General features: G+C 41.7%; 1 protein-coding gene across 1 annotated transcript in view; it reads right to left on the bottom strand.

Annotated features, from left to right (window-relative positions):
- snx7 (sorting nexin 7) overlaps positions 1-10,595 on the bottom strand; it is a 43,707-nt gene extending 33,112 nt beyond the window's left edge. Inside the window, exons 1-3 of the mRNA XM_068709599.1 lie at positions 10,442-10,595; positions 4,192-4,383; positions 3,561-3,671 (exon numbers count right to left, since the gene is read on the bottom strand). Coding sequence (XP_068565700.1) covers positions 3,561-3,671; positions 4,192-4,383; positions 10,442-10,525 — 387 coding nt within the window. The 5' untranslated portion in view covers positions 10,526-10,595. The remainder of the gene's footprint in view (positions 1-3,560; positions 3,672-4,191; positions 4,384-10,441) is intronic.
- Between the last annotated feature and the right edge of the window lie 13,403 nt (positions 10,596-23,998).

Genomic DNA, 23,998 nt, shown 5'->3' with positions numbered 1-23,998 from the left:
TGTGAATATACGTCTTTATGCAGGTGTGTGAATATATGTGTTTATGAATATGTGTTTATGCAGGTGTGTGAATATACATGTTTATGTAGGTGTGTGAATATGTGTTTATGCAGGTTTATGCAGGTGTGTGAATATACGTCTTTATGCAGGTGTGTGAATATATGTGTTTATGAATATGTGTTTATGCAGGTGTGTGAATATACGTCTTTATGCAGGTGTGTGAATATATGTGTTTATGAATGTGTTTATGCAGGTGTGTGAATATACATGTTTATGCAGGTGTGTGAATATACATGTTTATGCAGGTGTGTGAATATATGTGTTTATGAATATGTGTTTATGCAGGTGTGTGAATATACGTCTTTATGCAGGTGTGTGAATATATGTGTTTATGCAGGTTTATGGATATTGTCAATATGTTTATGCAGGTGTGTGAATATATATGTGTTTATGCAGGTGTGTGAATATATGTGTTTATGCAGGTGTGTGAATATGTGTTTATGCAGGTGTGTGAATATATATACGTCTTTATGCAGGTGTGTGAATATATGTGTTTATGAATATGTGTTTATGCAGGTGTGTGAATATATGTGTTTATGAATATGTGTTTATGCAGGTGTGTGAATATACATGTTTATGCAGGTGTGTGAATATGTGTTTATGCAGGTTTATGGATATTGTCAATATGTTTATGCAGGTGTGTGAATATATATATGTGTTTATGCAGGTGTGTGAATATATATGTGTTTAAGCAGGTGTGTGAATATATATGTGTTTAAGCAGGTGTGTGAATATACCTGTTTATGCAGGTGTGTGAATGTGTTTATGCAGGTTAATGGATATTGTCAATAAGTTTATGCAGGTGTGTGAATATGTATGTGTTTATGCAGGTCTGTGAATATATATGTGTTTATGCAGGTGTGTGAATATATATGTGTTTATCAAGGCCTGTGAATATATATGTGTTTATGCAGGTGTGTGAATACAGTATACGTGTTTATGCAGGTGTGTGAATATATATGTGTTTATGCAGGTGTGTGAATATATATGTGTTTATGCAGGTGTGTGAATATACGTGTTTATGCAGGTGTGTGAATATATCTGTTTATTCAGGTGTGTGAATATATACAATTGAGGCCAAAATTATTAGCCCCCCAGGAATTATGGAACATTTTCCTAAAATTCTCCCCAATGTTTGCAGCATTGATAAAACTTGATATAATCAAACATTCACCAGTGCTATTTAGTAGCTTTTGGTAAATTTTGGAATGTAAAATACATTTTTAGGCTTGATTTATATCAAATATAGTGAAAAATGGAGTGGTCAAAAATATTAGCCCCCCTAATGGGGTGGTCAATAATATTACCCCCCCATGTAAATTTCTGCTTTCAAACACACCTAATTAACCAATCAGCTTTCAAGCCACACCTGTGCAGTCAATTAGCTTCCTAACAACACCTGAGCATTCAATCAGCATAAAAAGGAACAGGGCACTTGAACACATTATTGAGAGGGACTACTTTTACTCACCATGCCAAAGACAAAGGAAATCAGTCTTGAGCTCAGAAAGAAGATAGTGGAGGCTCATGATAAGGGGGAAGGCTATACTGCCATTTCCAAGCGTTTCACAGTGTCTAGAACCGCTGTATGGTGCATCATTGCCAAGTACAAGGAGACAAATTCTGTAAGAAACAAACCTGGGCGTGGTCGTAAGCGCAAGATTTCAAGGACTATTGAGAGGAAAATAGTCAGAGATATCAGCAAGAAGCCCCGGACATCTGCCAAGATGATTGTTGCTGACCTGGCCTTTTCTGGAGTTGATGTTTCAAGGAACACAGTTGTGAGGGCTCTCCATCGTGGTGGGCTTCAGGGCCATCGTCCCCGAAGAACCCCTTTACTCAAAGAGCGGCACATCACAGCCAGACTGAGGTTTGCTCGTGAACATTTGAAAGGTAAAGATGAGTTTTGGAAGTCTGTGCTTTGGTCTGATGAGACTAAACTGGAACTTTTTGGGCACATGGATGTTGCTTATGTTTGGCGAAGAAAGGGAGAAGTCTTCAACCCTAAGAACACAGTTCCCACAGTTAAACATGGTGGTGGGAGCATCATGCTGTGGGGCTGTTTTGCAGCCTCAGGCACAGGGAGCCTTGTTCGGGTGCATGGCATCATGAAAAAAGAAAATTATGTTGATGTTTTGAGGGATAATATGCAAAAATCTGCTCGCAGTCTATCCTTAGGTCGTCGCTGGGTCTTCCAACAAGACAATGACCCAAAGCATACATCAAAATTGGTCCAACAGTTCCTGAAGGATACCAAAACCAAGGTCCTGGAGTGGCCCGCACAGAGCCCAGACCTCAATCCTATTGAGAATCTGTGGTGGGTGCTCAAAGTGAATGTCCATGCTCAGAAACCACGCAATTTGGACCAGCTGGAAGAATTTGCAATGGAAGAATGGGCCAAAATCCCTCAGGACACCTGTGCCAACCTAGTAAAGAACTACTCTAAGAGGTTGTTGTCAGTTGTGGCTCAGAAAGGGTACACTATTGACTATTAATGGCCAGGGGGCTAATCATTTTGGATGTCTCATTTTTGCCTTTTCTTGTTTCAACTCAGTGTATCAATAAAATATCCTAATCAAACTGAGTGGACATTTTGTCTTTGTTATTTTGGAAACAAATACACTATAAACACTATTAACGTTGTTAATGGTCATTTCCATGGAGAAATCAAGAGTTTTGTCTAATTTCATAAGGGGGGCTAATCATTTTTGCCTCAACTGTATATTTATGCAGGTGTGTGAATATATATGTGTTTATGCAGGTGTGTGAATATATGTGTTTATGCAGGTTTATGGATATTGTCAATATGTTTATGCAGGTGTGTGAATATATGTGTTTATTCAGGTGTGTGAATATATATGTGTTTATGCAGGTGTGTGAATACATGTGTTTATGCAGGTGTGTGAATATATGTGTTTATTCAGGTGTGTGAATATATATGTGTTCATGCAGGTGTGTGAATATATGTGTTTATGCAGGTTTATGGATATTGTCAATATGTTTATGCAGGTGTGTGAATATATATATATATATTTATGCAGGTGTGTGAATATATGTTTGTATGCAGGTGTGTGAATATATGTGTTTATGCAGGTGTGTGAATATATATATTTATGCAGGTGTGTGAATACATGTGTTTATACAGGTGTGTGAATATACGTGTTTATGCAGATGTGTGAATATGTGTTGATGCAGGTGTGTGAATATGTGTTTATGCAGGTTTATGGATATTGTCAATATGTTTATGCAGGTGTGTCAGATGAATGTCAAATGGATCTGAAATGTCTATTTAAAAATTGTATTTCAAAAATGAAATATGCAAGTTTCTGGAAAAACCAGAGGAATTCTAGATGGAAAGATAAATAACCTCAAAAACCCAAAACTCCACTGAGTGCTTTGGAAAACGGCTGGCGGTGTGTCAATGTGTGACGTGGTAAATGAGCTGAAACATCTCAGCCTGCAGATGTGTGGAGCAGCTGGCGTGGTGTGCTGATACATACATGGACAATGAGTGTCGGGTGGCTTTCTTCCAGTTTGCTTCGAAGCCACAGGAAGTCCTGGTAGCGCCGGCGTACCTCGTACTCACTCGAGTCAAACTCGCCCCGCGTAGTCTACAGAGAGAGAGAGGACACAAATCAGCACCAAGACAGCATGAAGCTTTATCCCTTACTTGCTTGTTTTGTGTAAAATGACGCAGAAAAAAAATACTGTTTTGAAAAATGAACGTTTAAGGGGTGTAACAACACATTATGTAACAGCACTGCATTATGTCATAACTAAAAGAGAAGTTATAAAAACCAGCATCTTGTAATAGTCTACCCCATTTTGTAAAAAGAAAAAAGTCTGAATGCAATATGCAAAAGAAATTCCCAAATGTTGTTAATACATTATTACAGATTGCCTCACGCTCACTCATCGTTTTACAAAACCTACTGTGTGACAGGTTTGTGTGAAATGTGTATCTCTGACGCTAATCAAAGGGTGATTTGTTACTGCCAAAAAAAGTCAGCTTCCTTGTTGCCAAAAGCTGTGAGATTATGACGAAAACTCCAAACATCTCTGGTCCCAAAGGACAGTTCCCTTCCTAAGACCAGCAGAGACGAGGCACCGGGTAAATAAGGACCGGCTCACCTTGGTCGCCACCCTGTACATGATGAAGGTTTCGATGGCAGTGACGTGGCTCTCTGGGCTATCGACGGTGATGAAGATGTCTTTGGCGTCGGCATCCTGCTGCTCCTCCTCCTCCTCCTCCTCCAGTCTGTACTGGTTGACCATGGAGCTGGGAGAGTTGGGCATGGGACTTCCATCTGCCAGCGATGTGTTCTGGACCAATGAGAGGATGCCACTGTGAGTCATGTTATTAACAAATGCGAATTCTACAAGCTCTGTCACTTTTCCCAAAGTGGCCGCTGTTCTTAAAAATCTTACAAACTTTCAAAAACTGCACTTGAAAAAACTAGAATTAGCTCCTGGGGCTCATTAATGTCTTTGTGTGCATTTCAATTCTTGAGTTATGGCCAAAAAGCGTGCTTTGTGAGGCCACGGTCTTGACCTTTGACCACCAAATTCCGTCGGTATTATCAGTTATTACCAGCACACGTTTGTGCCAAATTTGAAGAAAGTCAGCTTGGTGAAGCAGGAAATCAATGCAAGTGAAGCTTTTTCCTTTTTTCGGTACAGTCTGCACTGGCATCAGATTGCGTCTCCGTGCTGCGAGCAGTCGAGTGACATTCTTTCCACAGAGCTTTGACCATCACAAGTAGGCTTCCCCCTCCTCAGTCATTTAAAACACCATCAGCGCAAGAACCGTAAGCGTTCCAAATCCTTTTGGCTGCAGTGTCTGAATTTAGAAGTGAGTAATAGATCTGTCCTCTGCTGGCTGATCCGTTAGTTGATGTAATCGACACATCTGTGAAACAGTCTCTCCGTTAAGAATCATACAAAAGCGCTGCTTTCGCTCTCATGTTTACAATGTTTACAGTTACAGTGTTTGCCGCCTATTCATTTAGCATGAAAATGCATAAAAAATGACTAATTGACTTCAGAAGTCTTAGTCGATCGAGATCAAAATGACTGATTGGTAGAGCAATCGACCAGGAGGGGGCAGCTCTAGCTCGATCTGTGCAAAAACACAAGTGTAAACGAGAAAACTTGTCATTTTACTGTTTCTTGGCTGAGATAAAAAAAAAAAACGTCCTAGAGTCTTCGCGGGTCCCGGCCAAGAAATAGTAGAAATATTGATACACTGAGTCTCTCGATATTATGTTTTGTGATACTTTATTGATTCTCTAAATTCTTCCCCAAAGAATAGCTCTATGATGTTGGATGTTACTCAGACTTTCCGGTTCAGGTGTGTTCTTAATACTATATATATATACACACACACATCTATATATACGATATAAACATTTTAATTGATTGGAATATATTGATTTGTAAACCCCATCTCAGCCTTTTCCCGCCCTCTTTGACAAACTGCAGTCTGTAGAGTTACTGTTGTTTGGGCTTTTGACTGTCATCTTCTGTCAATGCATTTCCACGCAGCAGAATGCATGTCCGTGTTATGCTAATGAGTAAGTGTATATGTGTCTTCCTCGCCGTTTCCTTGCTCTCCACACATTTGGACCGTTTCCCAAAAAGTGACACTCTGCGGGTCACCCATACTTTACTTACTGCCGGGCCTTCGGGCGAGCAGCTGAGGCGTTGTACTTGCCCGATAGCAAAACGTACATGTCCGAAATGGAAAATATAGGCCTATTAATAAATACAATCAACAGATATTTGGAAATTGAACTAAAAAAAACGTCAAAAAAGCTAAAAGTCCTTTAACTTAGTGGTTATTTACATAGAAACACAATTCAAAGGGATAGGAAATAAATGATTGTATTTGGATTTATTTGGAGCTTGAAAGCACCATAATGGAACTGAATGGAACCTCCGTTAATGTTAGCCGTTAGCTCGTCTGTTAGCAGGGCTGTGCTAACGGAAAGACCCGATATTTGCCGAGTATCGGGTCCTGATAAAGATCACATGGATTTTTGACTTGCCCAAACACACTGGAGCTTACTGCGACGTTAATGTTGAGCCCTGCTGATTGAGTCCATCCATAATGTGCTTTCATTGCATGGAAACACACAATAGGACAACGCCCACATCTCAAGGAGCATATTGTCACTGTAGAAGACTGCGACTGGAAGTTTATCTTTGAATACTAAGTGAAGGAGCCATCTGGGTCCTGTGGGCGCATTCTGAAATCCACAAACCTATCCAGATGGTGTGTGGGGAAAGAATATGATTGAGGTTGAATATGCTCGGGGGGGAAAAAGACAAAAAAAAGGAGTGTATTAATACCCATTTACACACACACACACACACACACACACACACACACACACACACACACACAGTGTACTGTAGAGTCAGTGATATGGAGGGAAACTGGTACGATTAGGAACATTCCAAGCAACCGATACCGAGGAGCAACATCTCCAGTGAAACATCGATGCTCCTCCTATGGGAGTCTATTTTAGGAAAAGGTCACTATTTTGGCACCTTCTTGTATATTACAGAAACCCCTTCACATCTTATCTTTTAAATTACTGATATAATATAGATGAAAGTTTAACTAGATGATGTGGAACTGGCGTGACGCAATTCGCTAGATGTATTGCTCCGAGTTGTTTGGAGGACAAAAACAAGAAGTCCACAAACAGTTAAACAGAGTGAAGCTCCTTGTAGCTCATAAACCATCTTTGGCTGAGTGCAGAGCGCACAGATCCATCCAGTTACAACCCGACTTCACGATGAGTAGTGATCTACCGCCGCCCGCGCTCCTCATTTGAACAGTATGATTATTCATAATGTATTTATTTCCTTAATAAAATATTTGATGCCCTGCAGCTCTCTCCAAACAGGTACTGCAGAACAAGAAAATTGCCTTCCTAAATGTGACTCTGCAAAATAAAATAAAATGTAAAGAAGGCCTGACGAGGCAGTTTGAGGCTCGTCGTGAAGCGTAGTTTATACTCGCTGCAGGTTTTTTAATGCTTTAGAAACAGGAAGGTTTGAAAAATCTACATTTGAGTAAATATTTTGCAGCAGATAGTTTACAAAATATTCAACCTTTGTTTCTTCATAAAGCTTTTAATACGTGTATTGTTTCTTTACAGGGCTTGTATAAAGTCCATGAATATGAACTATGAGTTTACAGATGATTACAATCCCTGCTCAGCATTGCGGAGGTTACACCTACAGTCTGTACTGTTTACTTTACGACATGTATCGTATAAATGTACAAAACATTCATCTCATGCTGTACTGCTTTTGTTTCATTTTTAGTATTATTCTTTACAACACAGTTTGTTGAGCCGAGAGCAGAATTAAACTTGAAAATAAAAGAACTTTAAATTTGTTTCACGATCCAATAATCATTGCATTATTCATTGCATTCATTACATTGTTGAGTTTGATGCTACTAGTTCTAGTTTAGAAAGACTGATAATGAAGTGATCATATGTTAGAAACTGTACATGTTCACTTTCAGTGTTTTCTTCCACAGTACTGTGCTGTGGCTCAGAAGGTAGAGCGGGTCGTCCCTCAATCAGAAGATCGGCGGCTCTAGTCCACGTCGATGTGTCCTTGGGCCAGACACGGTCCAGGCTGTGGTATGGGGGGTATGAACGTTACTCGGCCCTGGTGGGCAGGGGGCACCTTGCATGGTAGCCCCTCCCATCAGCGTGTGAATGATGACATGAAGCGTTAAAGCGCTCCGAGTGGTCAGAGGACTAGAAAAGGTCTACACAAGCACAGTCCATGTACCATTGCACATCAAATGATCCAGTGACCAGTCAGTTTGCTGAGGTCAGCATTCCCGCCGTCTCGCACCACACTATAAAAAATGACTACACACACACACACACACACACACACACACACACACACACACACACACACACACACACACACCAGATCAGATCCCAACTACTATTTATACTGAGCATGGCGTTATATATCGAGTGTGTAGAAGGAACGGGTCATGATTTTCAAATATTGTTATAGTCTGACTACAACATACCTTTGTGTCCCCGGCGTGTCTCGGTAGTAACGCAGTGCGTTTGTGTACATGTAAACGCACTGTGTACATACAAACACACACTCCCTGCAGCTCTCACTTAGTTTCTTTCCTTAGCAGGAACAAACAGCCGGGTGTCTGTGTGTTAATGAGAGCGTGGCAGCACACCGCTGAAAACAAACTACCGGCTATTTAAGCCAAACCACATGCCGGGAGCGGTCTCTGTGGCGACCGGTCTAACGTCCAGCTACGGGAGCAGCTTGGGGTTAAGCGTCTTGCTCAAGGACACATGGATTAGCGGAGCCGGGGATCAAACTACAGATCACTTCATATTCACTCCTCCGTGACAAACTGAATATCCTTGAGTTGAGGACGAGACGTTTGAGGACGCCATGTTGGGCTTCACCAAACCAAACAACTAATCAACTCGTTGACGGTCCCATATGACCGGTTATCTTCGGTCACAAAGTAACATATATGACAGGGCTCAAAAGCAACAGTTGCCAGGTTGCCATAGGTAATCATTTTGAGAAATTGGCAACGCATTATCGGCTTTTCTGACAGCGACCACTTTTCACCAAACGGCTAAAACCTGCATCCCTAAATGAATACGTGTTGAATATTTGCTGCGTCAGCGATATTTAAAGATCGCTGTAACAGTCAGAGTACACACTCTGGTTCTTATACTTCTATATTCATGATATATGGAAGGCGGACACGCTTACACACAAGACAAGTATGTAAAGTATCTGACAAACACAAACTAAGGAGAATTTTCTGTTACTGTTTGGTTCCAGTAATAAAGCTTGTATTTGTCATGCAGTGATAGCAACCAAAGTCTGACAAGTGGTTGCTAATTGCTTTAAAATTGTTGCCAGCGGCCACCCTTACTGTCGAGCCCCGTTAGCCGCTCAAAAACGACATTTCCCCCTGCGGTCGAAAAACTGTTGCCGCACATATTTATATTCATTTAACAAAAAAAAATCATTTAATTTGTTCTGATGAATCACTTAATTCAAGAGCCCGATTATTAGACACACAGCTGAACACAATGCAGTCCATACAACAACACCAACCGTGACCTCAGTGATCGACACAGACTTCAACTCACACCCGCATGACCGAGGCCTCGTAAAAGTGGACTTTATGGCAGAACGGTTGTACATAATAAAGCGGCAACAGAAGTCTACCTGACCACGGAGCCTGACTGCTGCTCATTTGCAACTGAGTCGACTGAAGCAGCAGTTCTGTTTGAGAGCTCCCTTTGTTCAGCCTGACCTAAATCAAGCCGGGCAACACAGACAACAAAGCCACGTCCACCCTGACCCTCCGATGGGTCCGACGCTGCCGTACCATGTTCACACTGAAGTACACGCTCTACACGTAGAGTTAAATACTATATATATATATATATATATATATATATATATATATATATATATATATATATCTTTCATTATATGTAGTTTGATATGTTGCTCTTGATTGTGCTATGAACCAATAGAACATGTGTTCAAATGTTCAAGTATCGATGAACTAAAGCACTTCTCACCATAGCCCACCACGTCTAGCTGGGTATGATGTTTGGAAACATACATAATGGAAATATTGCAACTTTCTCGCGTGCAAAAAAAACAATGTCGCACCAAACTGCATATGGCAATGTCACAATATTACGTGTCCTCGATATCTGTCATAATACATGACCTGCAAAACACAACTATGGGCCTTTTGGCAAATCTTCAGAGGGGACTTTTTTTTGTTTTAATTCGGCTTGTGTAAAATCCACGAATGGCCACCAATTAAGTACCAGCTGAACTTTCTGTCAAGGATTCGTTCACTCGGTTAACAGGTGAACCTATAGGCTGAGAGTTAAAGCTACTGAAGTGTATGTTATTGTATTGGAGCCACGCCCACTTGAAAGAGGGGGGGGGGGGGCTGTACAGAAGTAAAAGCTGTTAAAAGTATTATTTCTTTGTACCTGGTGTAGTTTTGAAACACGTAAATATAATTAATTCTTCAAAAAACTGAACGTTAACGTGAGTGAGTACAGCTGGCAGTGAGGTCAGCTCATCAGCTGATCCAGGACGGTCGGTTTCCTTCCCCTTTAAATGACAGCGTGTGGTCAGTCGCTACATTCTAACCGGACTGCAGTAAAACCTACTACCGAGGATTACGGTACTCTAGAAGTTAACGTTAAAGCGGCTGTGTGGGTGCCGGGGGGTCAAATCCACGTAGATAAGAAAGGCAATGGGAGCTGGAGAGAGTCCGGCGCTTTCGCCTCACTTCTCAGGCAGTTCTTTTCTTTACCTTGCTGAAAACCTCCAGGTCGTCGTCTTCGTCCAGGTCCAACATGTGTCCCGAGAAGTCCGCGGGGACCGTCTGTCCGCTCATCTCGCTCTCGAACCGTTCTCAATGAACTCAGCTCATGGGACAAACCTAGAAAAGGTAAACTTCCACTAGAACTTCAGCGCAGCAGAAAGACTCCGAGGGCGAACCGAGGACAGGACTTCCTCTAATCAATTTCAAAATAAAAGCCGTCGCTATTTTTATTTTAGTTCAGCGTTCACAAACAGTGTTAACAACCTATTTTATGGTTCAAAGAGCTTTAAGGAGATGTCTCCTCTTCTTAGCCTTTACAAGGTTCCAGATATGGATTAGCTGAAAGAATAGCAAACATGACAGTTTCATTTTATTTTGAGTAACACATGTTTATTGCCCACTCTGTTTCCTCTGGAAGTTTGTCCAAACCGGAGTCAAATTACTTTTTTTTATTATATGTACACATATATCTGCCATTACAGCCGATTGATTCCGACGAGTGATCGTAAAATGAGTCGTTTAAAAATATTTAAGGCTTTTATTTTGGCGGACAACCAGGGTACTTCCGGTACAGTGCTGTCAATTTGACTGCAGCTGAAATGTTGAGCGCGCAGACGCGGAAATAAGCACACGATTCAGTTGGCTGGGAGGAACATCTGAAGGCTTGTTTAGTTTTCCACAAGACTCGAACCAAAGGAAGTATAACCACGATGGAGATATTCTGTACTGTGACATCGCCTCAAATAAAATAATACAAAAAGTAATAGTTAGTTTATATAATCATTGTTTTGTGAAAGAATGCTATGCAGGCCACAATTACTGCCCTCAGGGGGGCTTAGGTGTGGAGGCTGTATTTGTGAGTTAAACACAGTGAGCTTTCCATTGCAGTCTGTATATTCAACTTTTTACTCGCTGCCCATCTCGACCAGGGCTAAAACAAAGTCCATGTTTTATACAGTCTTTGCCTAGAACCACATGGGGACTGGAGTTTCAGCAGCAAGGCCTAACGGCCGTGCTGAGAATACATCAGTTGAAACTCAATCATATGATACCATCAAGGGAATGGCCCCAGTCAGAGTGGAGGGGATATAACCGGGTTAAGCAGCAGCTCTGGAGTTCAGTATAGGAAGTGTGAGGTCATGCTGACTTGTGTATGGTAGCTTTGTTTGTTTTATATTTTAAAGCATTTAATAAAGCAGGGTAAAAAGATTGCAATTGTAATTTATTGTAATTAGACGTGATGTATTTGATGACTGTATGTGTTATGATGTATTGTCTTAACATCGAGATCCACTTTGGAAATAAGTGAATAAGTGTCACTTTACTCTTGCATGTGCTAAGCATAGACTGTATACAAGAAGTAGACGTCAGGCGAGGAGTGACGCCCTATATGACTCTGGTAGCGTCAGCGACCTGTCAATCACAGTAGTCCCGCCCTAAAGCATCCTGCTTTATGGTCTGTTTGACTCTAAATGGAGCATAATGTACTAAATGAACATCATGCTGTATTGAAGAAGACTGTAAACTAGAGATTGAGACCATAAACTCATGTTTACAATGTTTACTGAGGGAATAAATCAAGAGAGAAGTAGAGTCATTTTAGACTAGATTTCTATACAACCAGAGGAGTCGCCCCCTGGTGGTCACTAGAGAGAATGCAGGTTTTATTTTGGTTTCAATCAGCAGAACCGGAGTTTGCCGCCTGTGCCTACGTCTGGTTTGACTAAAGCCTCCAAGGATGTTTTAAAAAAGAATTCTCTTGTTTTTTTATAATCCGCAATAAAAATCAATCTATCAGCCAATCGGTGGACGTTGTGTCATCGCTGTATATCAACTGTAAAACATGCACTTGTCTCACTTTTGAAACTGCCTGTAAGCGAACCTCATGCAGAGAATTCTGACAAATGAAAAGCTGCTTTGGAATGCTAAGCCTGGTTTTAAAACAATTCTTAAAGCTAAATTATTCTTTTGAACAATACTCATACTGTTAATGTCTTAATATACCAAAAGTATGTATATAGTCTAAACAGGCCTTACTTTTTAAGCCACCCCATGTTGCAGAAGGACAATAAATGATCCTTGAATGTCCAGATCCGGGCTTTTACTTGCGGCTGCTTGGGCTCACCTGCGTGAGCTCATTTCATGCTCAGTCAGCGCACCGCACCTGAAACAAAGTAATGTATTCCTGCGTATTTGTCAGCGCAAGACTTCCTATCACCTTCAGCCTTGTCAACACTTGGCTGCACAGTCAAACTCTCCGTCGCCTCGAGGACTTAAATAACTGTCATAACACAGAGGCGAGAGCGCGGGCTAACACGGGGGAGCCGTGTACAGACGGAGCACTCATTTGCATAATGTGATCCTAATCTTTATTTACTGCGGCGTGGCCGGCCGGCCCGGCGGGCTGCGCCGGCACCGGCACAAAGCCTCGGTTCCACCGGCAGAGGAGGAACCATAAGATGTCACTGTTGCACAAGCCGAGCTGCGCGTCACGCCTCGGCCCGTCCCCGGTCAGCTCCTCCTGGTCATCGATCACTGCTCTCTCTCTCTCTCTCTCTCTCTCTCTCTCTCTCTCTCTCTCTCTCTCTCTGTCTCTTTGTCTCTCTCTCTCTCTGTCTCTCCCTCTCTCTCTCTCTCTCTCTCTCTCTCTCTCTCTCTCTCTCTCTCTCTCTGTATCTCTCTCTCTCTCTCTCTCTCTGTCTCTCTCTCTCTCTCTCTGTCTCTCCCTCTCTCTCTCTCTCTCTCTCTTTCTCTCTCTCTCTCTCTCTCTCTCTGTCTCTCTCTTTCTCTCTCTCTCTCTCTCTCAGTGTTCATCACCACAGCTGCTGCCTCACACATCCACCATTCTGTCAGTCCACAGCAACTAAGGAGAAAAAAAAGTCAAACATATTCTTTGAATAACAATTGCTTTTGCAGGCCCAAAGGAGGCAGACATTCTTTACTTCTTCACTTCTTCCCTCAAGAAAAATAAGTCCTTTTGGGACCTCCTTCTCTATGTTCTTTAAACGTGCACACTGTGAGGTTATGTACCACATAGCTGTACGTAAACATTTCCCTCATCCTGTCCTCATCCCCACCCCATAGCGTCATAGAAAAATACATCTCAGAGATTATAGAAAATAAATTAAAAGCAAAAATGTATGTACCAACACCTCTGAAATCATTTCCTCCTATGGCATGCACACCCTTATAAGGACAATAAAAAAACAACAACCAGCAAATCAAATCCGCTCTGCAAAAGACATTTCACCATCAGCTGCAGATGTCCACACATCCATGTGTTGTTTAGCTTTGTGCATCCTGCTGTCCTTTCCTTGTCCTTTGCTTTTCCTTACAAGTATGGCAGACACACCACATGTGTGACAGAAGATTTGTTCTTTCATAGGACAGCCATACATTATTTGCTCTGTGTACAAAGCATTCTGGCTATCTTAAGCTTGATTTAGCATTATAGGTGTCAACACGTTCTCACTCCCAACTCCTCAAATACAGACGCTTCACATGCTCGTCTTTTCAAAATAAACTTCTGTGCTCGCCTGACACGTACAGTTTCTGCTCATTGCATAGAGTGTCTTTTTTCAAAATAAACTTCCAATGTGCGCTTATAGTTTCTGCAAACAAAATCACTTGGTTAGTTTGGGTTGAAATCAGAAAGTATGTTTCATAAAATAACTACGCTAACTGATGTTAGTAAAGTATGGAAGTAACGTAACAAAACTACGGTGAAATAAGTCAGTGTTGGTTTGACACATGACACAAACAGTGGTCTCCAGGGTGGGAGCTGCTCTGAGCGTCTATTAATGGTGTGGATGAGTTTACATTGGAGTTAGTTAAAAGCCCTGTGCGTCTCATCCAGACACTAATCCAGTCACTGATAGGCAGACCGAGGTCCGGATCCGGACCCAGAAGCTGTTGTATCTGGACCCTGAACCTAAAACTGATAGATAATTGAGAATTATTACATTTTCTAGCCTTCACGGCACTCGTTCAGCGGTCCAGGAAACACACCAACCAATTACATGCGTTGTAAATCACATCGCGTGATGCTGCTCAGCTGCTGGAGGCCCGGGCCGTATTGCTGGGGAAGGGAGGCACGTGAGAACCAGAACCAGGAATAAGCCAGGAAGACTGTGAGTCGCCATGCTGCAGTAAAGTGAGAGGTTTTCTTAAGGGATTATGGTGCTTGGAAACAATACCACTTTTGTCCAGAGGGACCGCCAAAATCAACACAAAATTAAAGTTCTTCATAGTAGCTTTAAATATGTTAAATTGGCAGCAGTTCCAGTTCTTAACGAAACAGTCTGAGGGATTTATTGAGAGAAATGGAATATAATATTCACAACAATGTTTGCATTAGTGTATAATAGACTAAATCCTATACACCGCTCTTTTAAGCAATTATCCTTGAATAATTTAAAATTTCAGAAAAAGCTTCTTGTCTCAAGAAAACTAAAAACGATATTAAGAAGAACATCCTTGGTTCTTTCATTCCTATGGTCTCCACACGTACCCATTGATCCCACTAAAGCAAAGCTGTGCATGATCAAGTCATGACGCATCAACTAAACTGACTGTCAAATTGTGCATTTTCCTCGGAATCGACGATGTTTTACTCCGAGCTCACTTGCGTCGATGTGTCATCATGTCGCTGGCTCAAAACATCACCAATTATTCCTAATGGACAGAAGGTAATCAATACTTATCGACCCATTCTCTCCTCTACAGTAACAATTACTGCTGGTCTTCCACTTGCCTGGGTCAGATTGTTCAGTCTGCACTCAGCGCACGTACACACTCGCATATGCACGCACAGCGCCGCACATAATTATCTATTCAAACACTCCACGGGATATTTTTTCTGTATTTTCTCTAAATGCACAGCGGCAATGGCATTACAAACAATGTGTCGTTCCACTTTTGGCATTTTGCAATTCAAAGCGATGTGAGCGCTGCCTGAGCGGAATACTGAGGAGCAAGGGAGAGGCGTTCCAGCCGGCAGCATTAACATACAGGAAGCCATTATCACATCTGGCCTTTGCAGCCAACAGGAAGGCTGCTGTGTGTGTGTGTGTGTGTGTGTGTGTGTGTGTGTGTGTGTGTGTGTTTGCACTCACAATTCTGCTTTATTGCATGTTTCTACCTCACGCGTGTTAATTGTTTTCATGCATTCATGCACATGTGCGTACCTGTGAATAGATTCATCTACATGAGTGCGTGCCATGTGCGTGTCCGGTACATGTGCATGACACGGATGGAAGACATGTTTGTATTTGGTGTGTGTGCCTGTGCAAATCACATATGTGTGTGTGTGTGTGTGTGTGTGTGTGTATGTGTGTGTGTGTGTGTGTGTGTGCCTCCCCGTCCCCCACCTTTCAGATTAGAGGCTTCTGTAATGGTTCCACAAAGGTCAGGGTTTTTCAGTGGTTGGGATGTAGCGTCAGGGCCGTGTTTAAAGGTCACCATGCCACACCATTGCATTATCTCTCTGCCATTTCATACCAGTTTGTCTGTCTGATTGATTTTTAAAAATAAAGCTTCGCCTTCTCCAAGGCTCAGTGTGGCTGCTTTTTTTTTCTCTCCCAGTGAAAGCAGGGAGAAAGGAGGAGGAGGAGGAGGAGGCGGAGGCGGAGGAGGAGGAGGGCGTGTTGTCAGAGCTTTGTGAGTGTTAGACCGGTAGAGAGATGTCTAGTTTTCGTGCCTCTGATGGTAATAATGACTAGAGCTCGTTGCCGTGCTGGGCTGCTGGGCGGCTGGGTTTTGTCCGGGGTTCACCGTGACGCTGTGCACTCTATCTGAGCTGGTGTGGAAATCCAACGTCACGTCGGTCACTGCTCTGACTTTACCATGGCAGTGGTAAACAGTGGGGGAGTATTTGTGGCTGTGCAGCCTGGTATTTGTTGCTAATTGTTAGACAGTTTTTAGATATGTCATATTTAGATTTCAGCACATACTGGTGATTTTTATTTTACACTGAATCTTGACGTTTGTTTGTTTCATTCACATTTTGGTTGACTGTCAGTTGGTTGGCTAATAACATATGCAACTAGTATTTGAGCCTTGCTCTGCTTGTAGATAATGGTATTAGCTTGATTTGATTGGGGCTTTTTTTAAGCACAAGTCTGGATTTTTCAGTTGTTCAAAGGTGGCTTACAACCACAGACCGTACAGAAGAAGTAGACGTGGTCATTGTGTCGTCACCCGTTGGTTTGCTGACTAAGGTTTTGAAGCCTCGCGTTCAGCATTTTGGCCATCTTGGTTTTTGACCGTTGCCATCTTGTTTTTTGTTTTTTGTGTTTAGTGCAGCCAAAACAATTTTCATATATGACTCTTTTCATCATAACAACCAATAAATATACAGTGATACATCATATCTGGTTCACTGAAGCACACCTGGTGTAACTGGTTATTTTGCATTATGAAACACGTCAACTAGTCCTGAATTATTTTGCCCTGTCGCCATGGAAAAATGCTGCTATTGTACATTTCTGCACGTTTAATGTCGCCGTTTTTGTATTTGGTCAGAGCAAGTAGTACAATGAGCGTTGTGCAGAACAAGTGAAGGAAAATATTGAAAGTTACGTGGGATTAAAGTTATGTGGAACAATAACAAGAAGAAGAAAGAAAGTTGTTTTACGTAGCGCAGCTTTACGTAGCGTAGCGCTGTTTTACGTAGCGTAGCGCTGTTTTATATAACGCTGTTTTACATAACGCTGTTTTATATAACGCTGTTTTACATAACGCTGTTTTACATAACGCTGTTTTACATAACGCTGTTTTACGTAGTGTTGTTTTACATAACGCTGTTTTACGTAGTGTTGTTTTATATAACGCTGTTTTACGTAGTGTTGTTTTACATAACGCTGTTTTACGTAGTGATGTTTTACATACCGCTGTTTTCCCATTGTTTTTCTTAGCGTTACGTAAGAAAGTAAGCTATGGGCTATTGTTATTTATTTACTGTAATTATGTTACATTGTCAATTGTATATTATTTTAATAAACCCTGATGTTTTTTCTAACCTTAGTTAGACTTAGTAAACACATTATTTATTTTGTCTAAACCAATCATTTCCCATCTAACCCTGTGTCATTGTGTGTTTCTGCAAGCCTAAAAAGAGGTTCATATGAAGGTAATCATTTCATCTAGGTTCACAAACGTCCGCCAAGAAACATACAATGCCAGCGTTTTTTCTGGCGACTCTGTTGTTTTTTCATATGAGCTCTGAGTTGACATCATGGAAAAGCTTAATCTTGGCTCAGTTTGACAGGCTGTAATAAAAAAAAAGATATATGTCTTTTTCACTTAAGAATATACAAGTAAATCATATGGTCAATAGTGACATATGAGACAGGGTGAGGCAGCTTTCATTCCAGGGTTGTGTATAACAATCCTCCCTCAGCAAAGTGATGCAATGGTTTGATCTGACATATAACAACAATAATAAACATATTGACTACCTGTCGATATGATAGAGGAACCTCATTATGTGAGAGCTGGATTGGACCACAGCTGATTCTCAATAAAAGACAAGTATTGACAAATGGATGTATTGGTGTAACCCTGCTACAGACTCCCCACGTCCTCCTATCACCAGATAACTGGCACAGGATCAGGATCACCAGCAGCATAATAATCAGATCAGCGACCCCCAGGCCTGCTTCAACAATGGCTCGCGTAGATCACTGCTGTCAAACTGCTTTTACACACTGTCACGGCCATTAGCCCACACAGGCCTGAGTGGCTTCTTGCAAAGGAAGAAAAATCTGAGCAAATGGAAAACATCCACTGTGACTGTTTGCCCTGCACTGCGTCTAAAATGACTAAAGTAGAAAAGCATTACTGACAATTACGCCACAATTCTTGTGTTTGTCAGTTTCCCCCCCCCCTCCTCTCCTCTCCATCCTTCGTCTCTGTCTGCTGAATGAATTGCTATTTTTTTCACAGAAAGAGATTAAATGGGGGAACTTGGCCACCTGGATGAATGCAGGGACTGAACAATTAAAAATCAATTTACCGTCAAAAAGCTTTGCCTTCTAATTAGGACCGCATGCAGGCCAGAGGGGCTTTTCTGTTGAAGGGCAACCCTTTTTTTTCCTGCTCGCACATTGTTTCATATTTGTGTTAATGTTTTCCCCCTAACTATCCCATTGTTTTTCATCCTCTGCTTACATTCCCTCATAATGATAATGCAGCAGTAAATAGCGTTTTATTCAGACATGGACTAGCACAATCGGCCTAAATGTATCTGCGAGAGACATTTGTTTTAATTCTCAGCAGGTGTGCAGTGTTTGGACCAGCCTTTATTCTGATAGGGATGACAGTGTCTCATAAAGCATGAAGCTCCAGTGTCTCCTACAGCATGAAGCTCCAGTGTCTCATAAAGCATGAAGCTCCAGTGTCTCATAAAGCATGAAGCTCCAGTGTCTCCTACAGCATGAAGCTCCAGTGTCTCATAAAGCATGAAGCTCCAGTGTCTCCTACAGCATGAAGCTCCAGTGTCTCATAAAGCATGAAGCTCCAGTGTCTCATAAAGCATGAAGCTCCAGTGTCTCATACAGCATGAAGCTCCAGTGTCTCCTACAGCATGAAGCTCCAGTGTCTCATAAAGCATGAAGCTCCAGTGTCTCATAAAGCATGAAGCTCCAGTGTCTCCTACAGCATGAAGCTCCAGTGTCTCATAAAGCATGAAGCTCCAGTGTCTCCTACAGCATGAAGCTCCAGTGTCTCATAAAGCATGAAGCTCCAGTGTCTCATAAAGCATGAAGCTCCAGTGTCTCCTACAGCATGAAGCTCCAGTGTCTCATACAGTATGAAGCTCCAGTGTCTCATAAAGCATGAAGCTCCAGTGTCTCCTACAGCATGAAGCTCCAGTGTCTCCTACAGCATGAAGCTCCAGTGTCTCCTACAGCATGAAGCTCCAGTGTCTCATAAAGCATGAAGCTCCAGTGTCTCATAAAGCATGAAGCTCCAGTGTCTCATAAAGCATGAAGCTCCAGTGTCTCATACAGCATGAAGCACCAGTGTCTCATAAAGCATGAAGCTCCAGTGTCTCCTACAGTATGAAGCACCAGTGTCTCATAAAGCATGAAGCTCCAGTGTCTCATAAAGCATGAAGCTCCAGTGTCTCCTACAGCATGAAGCTCCAGTGTCTCCTACAGTATGAAGCTCCAGTGTCTCATACAGAATGAAGCTCCAGTGTCTCATACAGCATGAAGCTCCAGTGTCTCATACAGCATGAAGCTCCAGTGTCTCCTACAGTATGAAGCTCCAGTGTCTCATACAGCATGAAGCTCCAGTGTCTCCTACAGCATGAAGCTCCAGTGTCTCATAGAGTATAAAGCTCCAGTGTCTCTGTCTGTCTTGAATGCTGAACTATCTTTGCAAACCAATCAGAGCAGCACTGGGCTTTTTTGAGACGAGGGCTTAAAAAGACAGGAGGTAAAAGAAAGGTTTTCAGACATGCATATTCATACAGACACTTTGTGAAAATGAATGTGTTTTAAGAACATTAGAGCATGTAGAAATCCCAAAAACAAGTATGAACCTTAAATGAGCATAATTTGTCCCCTTTAAATTTGATATGCATGGTTCCCAGAGGGTATAACCTAATGTTTCTGGTGACTCACTGGCCTTTCCTTTAGCACCATCATTATTTTTATTTTATTTATATAATCAAATACAAATACCACCCTAAAGGAAAAATGGCAACTTTGCATGCAAAATATGTCACAACCTAACTGACTTTCTCGATAATAGAAGCTTAGCACATTAATGTTTTCCTTCTTAACCATTCTGATGTAAGGACCCCATGACCTGTCCTGCAGCATGCACCCATAGCACAACCTCTGAATAGCACAATTGTGAGTCTGTTGTTTGTTCCATCCTTCATCTTATATGATAAATAATCGCAGCCTCTATGGGCCAATTCGCCTTGTTCATTTAATTCATGCTAATTTATGATGTGTGGTGCTTTGCTTTCATTTCTTTTCATTCAAACAATGCGATAAGCACAGCTGTCCGGGCATCAGTGTTTTCGTTTCGCCGTACTTCTGCTCTGCCCACCACATTGACTTTGAGCAAGAACCCAGCAGACAGAAGTCTATCCGTCAGACAACAGAGACTTTCTGTGAGCCGCCAGTGTGGCCGCCCACTTACTGCATGTTAGAGTGTGGTCGGGGCATGGAATAGATTTGCACAAATTGAAATGATTTTTTTTCACCACAGAGCATTAATCAGAGGACACTTTCTGTTCAAAAATATCTCATTAGAATGAATATTGTGTCCATCTGTATGCAATGCTCACATGCCAATAAGTCCGTGGATCCCTGAGGCTATCCCTTAATAGCATGGCTACACGTAAAAATAACAAAAGTGGTGCAATCTGTTTAGTGTTTCCACCGAATAGGTTTTTAGTTTGTGAGCTGTGGTGGAATGATGCGTGGGGTTGATGGTGCTGTTTATCGATACAACGCTCAACTCCTTTTTGTAAAATAATTTGTGAACTGCTTTAATTTTTGAACAAATACAATTAATGGACTTTTGATTTACCGAATAAGATAAACATTGCCAACAGAATTAAATATTCACACATGTGATAAATATAGTATCTATAGGCGTTATCTATAGTAATAATAATGGCCCAAAATTATGTGAAATTGCATAATTTTCCGCCCAAAACCTTCAAGCCTAATTTATCCTAGTATCTGTTATGCACTGTAGAAATTCAGGGTGTAATAATGATTTGCTGATAGCAGCCAATACACACAACATGTGCATCAAGAGAGAAATGGCACTTTCTCCCCCCACTTCTAGCACTGACACAACACTCACAATTAACCAACACTTTTTCTCACTTTAATGGCTTTTACTGCTCCAGCCAAAAACCATAAAAGTGGTGTTCAACTGGAAAGATTATCTTACTGAGCAAACGTAACTAAGTAAGTATCATGAACTTGTATTTGAATTTATTTTCTGCAATAATTTAAAATCAAATTAAAAAATCCCATTGCCTTTTAGTCGAGGGAACCAGGTGCTTATTTTGTGGTTTGGCCCACACAGATAATCTACTCTAGGTTCTACCAGTTTATAGTGCAGATGTTAGGTAGATATTACTGTGTAACTGACATTACTGACACAGCCCTTATGAATCCTCAATCCTCAACTACTATTCCACTATATTTTAACATTTGTATTCTGTAATGTATTCTGTTTGTGGCTCTCAGCTCAAAGCCCATTGGTTTCTATGGATAATGTAAATATTCAAACAGAGTCAGTTTCATTAATATAAAAGGCTCAGTAATTTCCGAAAACAGCTGGTCACTGTAGTTTTTAACCAAACGTTACTCAAGCGGTTGTAAATATTGCATTTGTTGGGGACTATTTTCAAATCCACATCCGTTGCTGTAGTGATGGTTGGGGCAGCAGGATGGTGTGTGTGGGGTTTAGTTAACATACAGTACAGTGTGTGTGTGTGTGTGTGTGTGTGTGTGTGTGTGTGTGTGTGTGTGTGTGTGTTCATGATGGAGGAGCATGTCATCCAGTGCAACAGTGTGGTCCATTGATGTGTTTTTAATAGTTTTTGGCACAGAGGAAGAAGATATATCATGCTTTGACACACACAACACTTGTTAGTAGCATCACTTCACATGAGATTTATTGACAAGAAGAACAATATATAATATCATCAGAACAATATAATATATAATATATAATATCGGCAAACTAAATTCTGATGATTTCTTCATTATTGTTATTTTTTCGAATTTTGATTGTGAACTGTATTTTCTCCAGTTGTCTTTTTCTACAGCCTATGCAACTGACATACCCCCCCCCCCCCCCCCCCGTATACACTGTTAAGTGTAATAGCAATATATTTACATGGAAAAGGCATGTCGGTATAAAGCGCACCACTCCTGAATGTAATTTAAAGGGAGCGTGGGTTTGGGAGTTGGGATAGACAGATGGTCTCTTCAGGCTTTTTTTTACTACTACTCCCTAGAATGTCCCCAATGTCTCTGCTGCCAACACACACTCCAACAAATGTGACCGCAGTTGTCCACTCCTTCAAACGTAATCATTCTTAACCTGCTGGTATGAGTGGACGTAATTATCAACGCCTCTCAGAGAGTTGCCCTGTAACCTGTGAAATGTAACTGAGTCCAAGACTTTGTTTGTTTGGCAGCAACAAACAAAAAATTGGGCATTACTAATCAATCAGTTGGAAATAAGATACATGAGAATGCAGATACAGGGCTGAAGTGCTGAGATAACGACTTGAGAAGCAGAAGACATGGCAGCATGCTGAGTCCACATCCAGCTGCTCTCAGCGGTGGCTCTCCTCACAGGTCACCATCATGTAAGCCAGTGATGGCCCATTCTGTGGAAGTCCTTGTAGCCTCCTTCAGAATCATTTTGGTCATTTAAAACCCATTTCTTGCAGTTTTATAAGAGATGTGCACAGTTCACGTCCAAAGTAAATTGTAGTTGAGCTGGAGGGACGGGGACAGTCGATTCTCGTCCGGAGCTACCTGGAGCTCTCAAGGTGTCATCGCGCATTGTTGGGTCGGTTCGGTCCCACGTCTCTTGCCATATTTTGTTGAATTCAGAGTTTCTTTCTCTTTCAAAGTTGGCCTTCAGCACATTTCATGCAGTTCTGGGATTCAGTATAAGAAAAGAGGTTGAAGGTCTTGTTTTATTGTCTTCTCTCCAGCGGGTCTGCTGTCAGTAGCGTGAAACTGTGCAACCTGCCACCACTGAATATCGCTCTTGTCTGAGAGAGAAACTGTTAAACTTTCTTGAAAAATGAATAAAGTTTATCACAGGTATCTTACTATCTCATGTTTATAAGCAGGGTTCCTTCAGCTGTGGAAAGATACTAAACACCCCCACCCCTTCCTCACTTCCTACCCCCGACTTGCGACGCCCTCGCTCTGATGCATTCATGCACACAATGGTGGGAGCAGCAGAGGTCTTTGTGGGTTTCTTTGAGGCATTCACAGGTCCACTTGATTTTATTTTCTCGAACAAAGACCCAGGACCTGACCCAGGACCTGAGCCAGAGACCAAATCCAGATGATGGTCAGTTTAATTGCCTTGGGTATGGGTCTTGTTCTATCATTCCAAGCGAAAGTCTGTAAGCTCTGATTGGGTGGTGCGACATCATCATCCCAGGAAAAACATGTTTTTCTTTTAGGCATAGAACCTGAATGCTGCTCTTTTTGATCAGTGTGCTGCTACCAGTGTTGGTGTTCAATCTCTGTTAGGGTGTGTGTGAGCGCCGCATGTCTAATTATCCTCTGGGCTTTTAGAATTTGGTCCAACTCATTGAGACCCTTTAGAATTGGGTCTCTCTCTCTTTCTCTCTCTCTGGGTAGGTCTTCCACAGGATCAGGTCTGACAATTTACCCCCATCAAGGCCTCTAGGGGGGGCACTATATTAGGATGTGGACAGGCAGCAACCTCAGGTTCTGAAAAGTGAAGCCAATGCAGAAGTGCCGTAAACCTGCATTCTCTCTAGTGACCACCAGGGGGCGACTCCTCTGGTTG

The sequence above is a fragment of the Cebidichthys violaceus genome, unplaced genomic scaffold, assembly GCF_023349555.1.
Source record: "Cebidichthys violaceus isolate CVI_PGR_0920_01 unplaced genomic scaffold, fCebVio1.0.p SCAF_15, whole genome shotgun sequence".
NCBI lineage: Eukaryota > Metazoa > Chordata > Actinopteri > Perciformes > Stichaeidae > Cebidichthys > Cebidichthys violaceus.
This window is presented reverse-complemented; position numbering and strand designations above follow the sequence as displayed.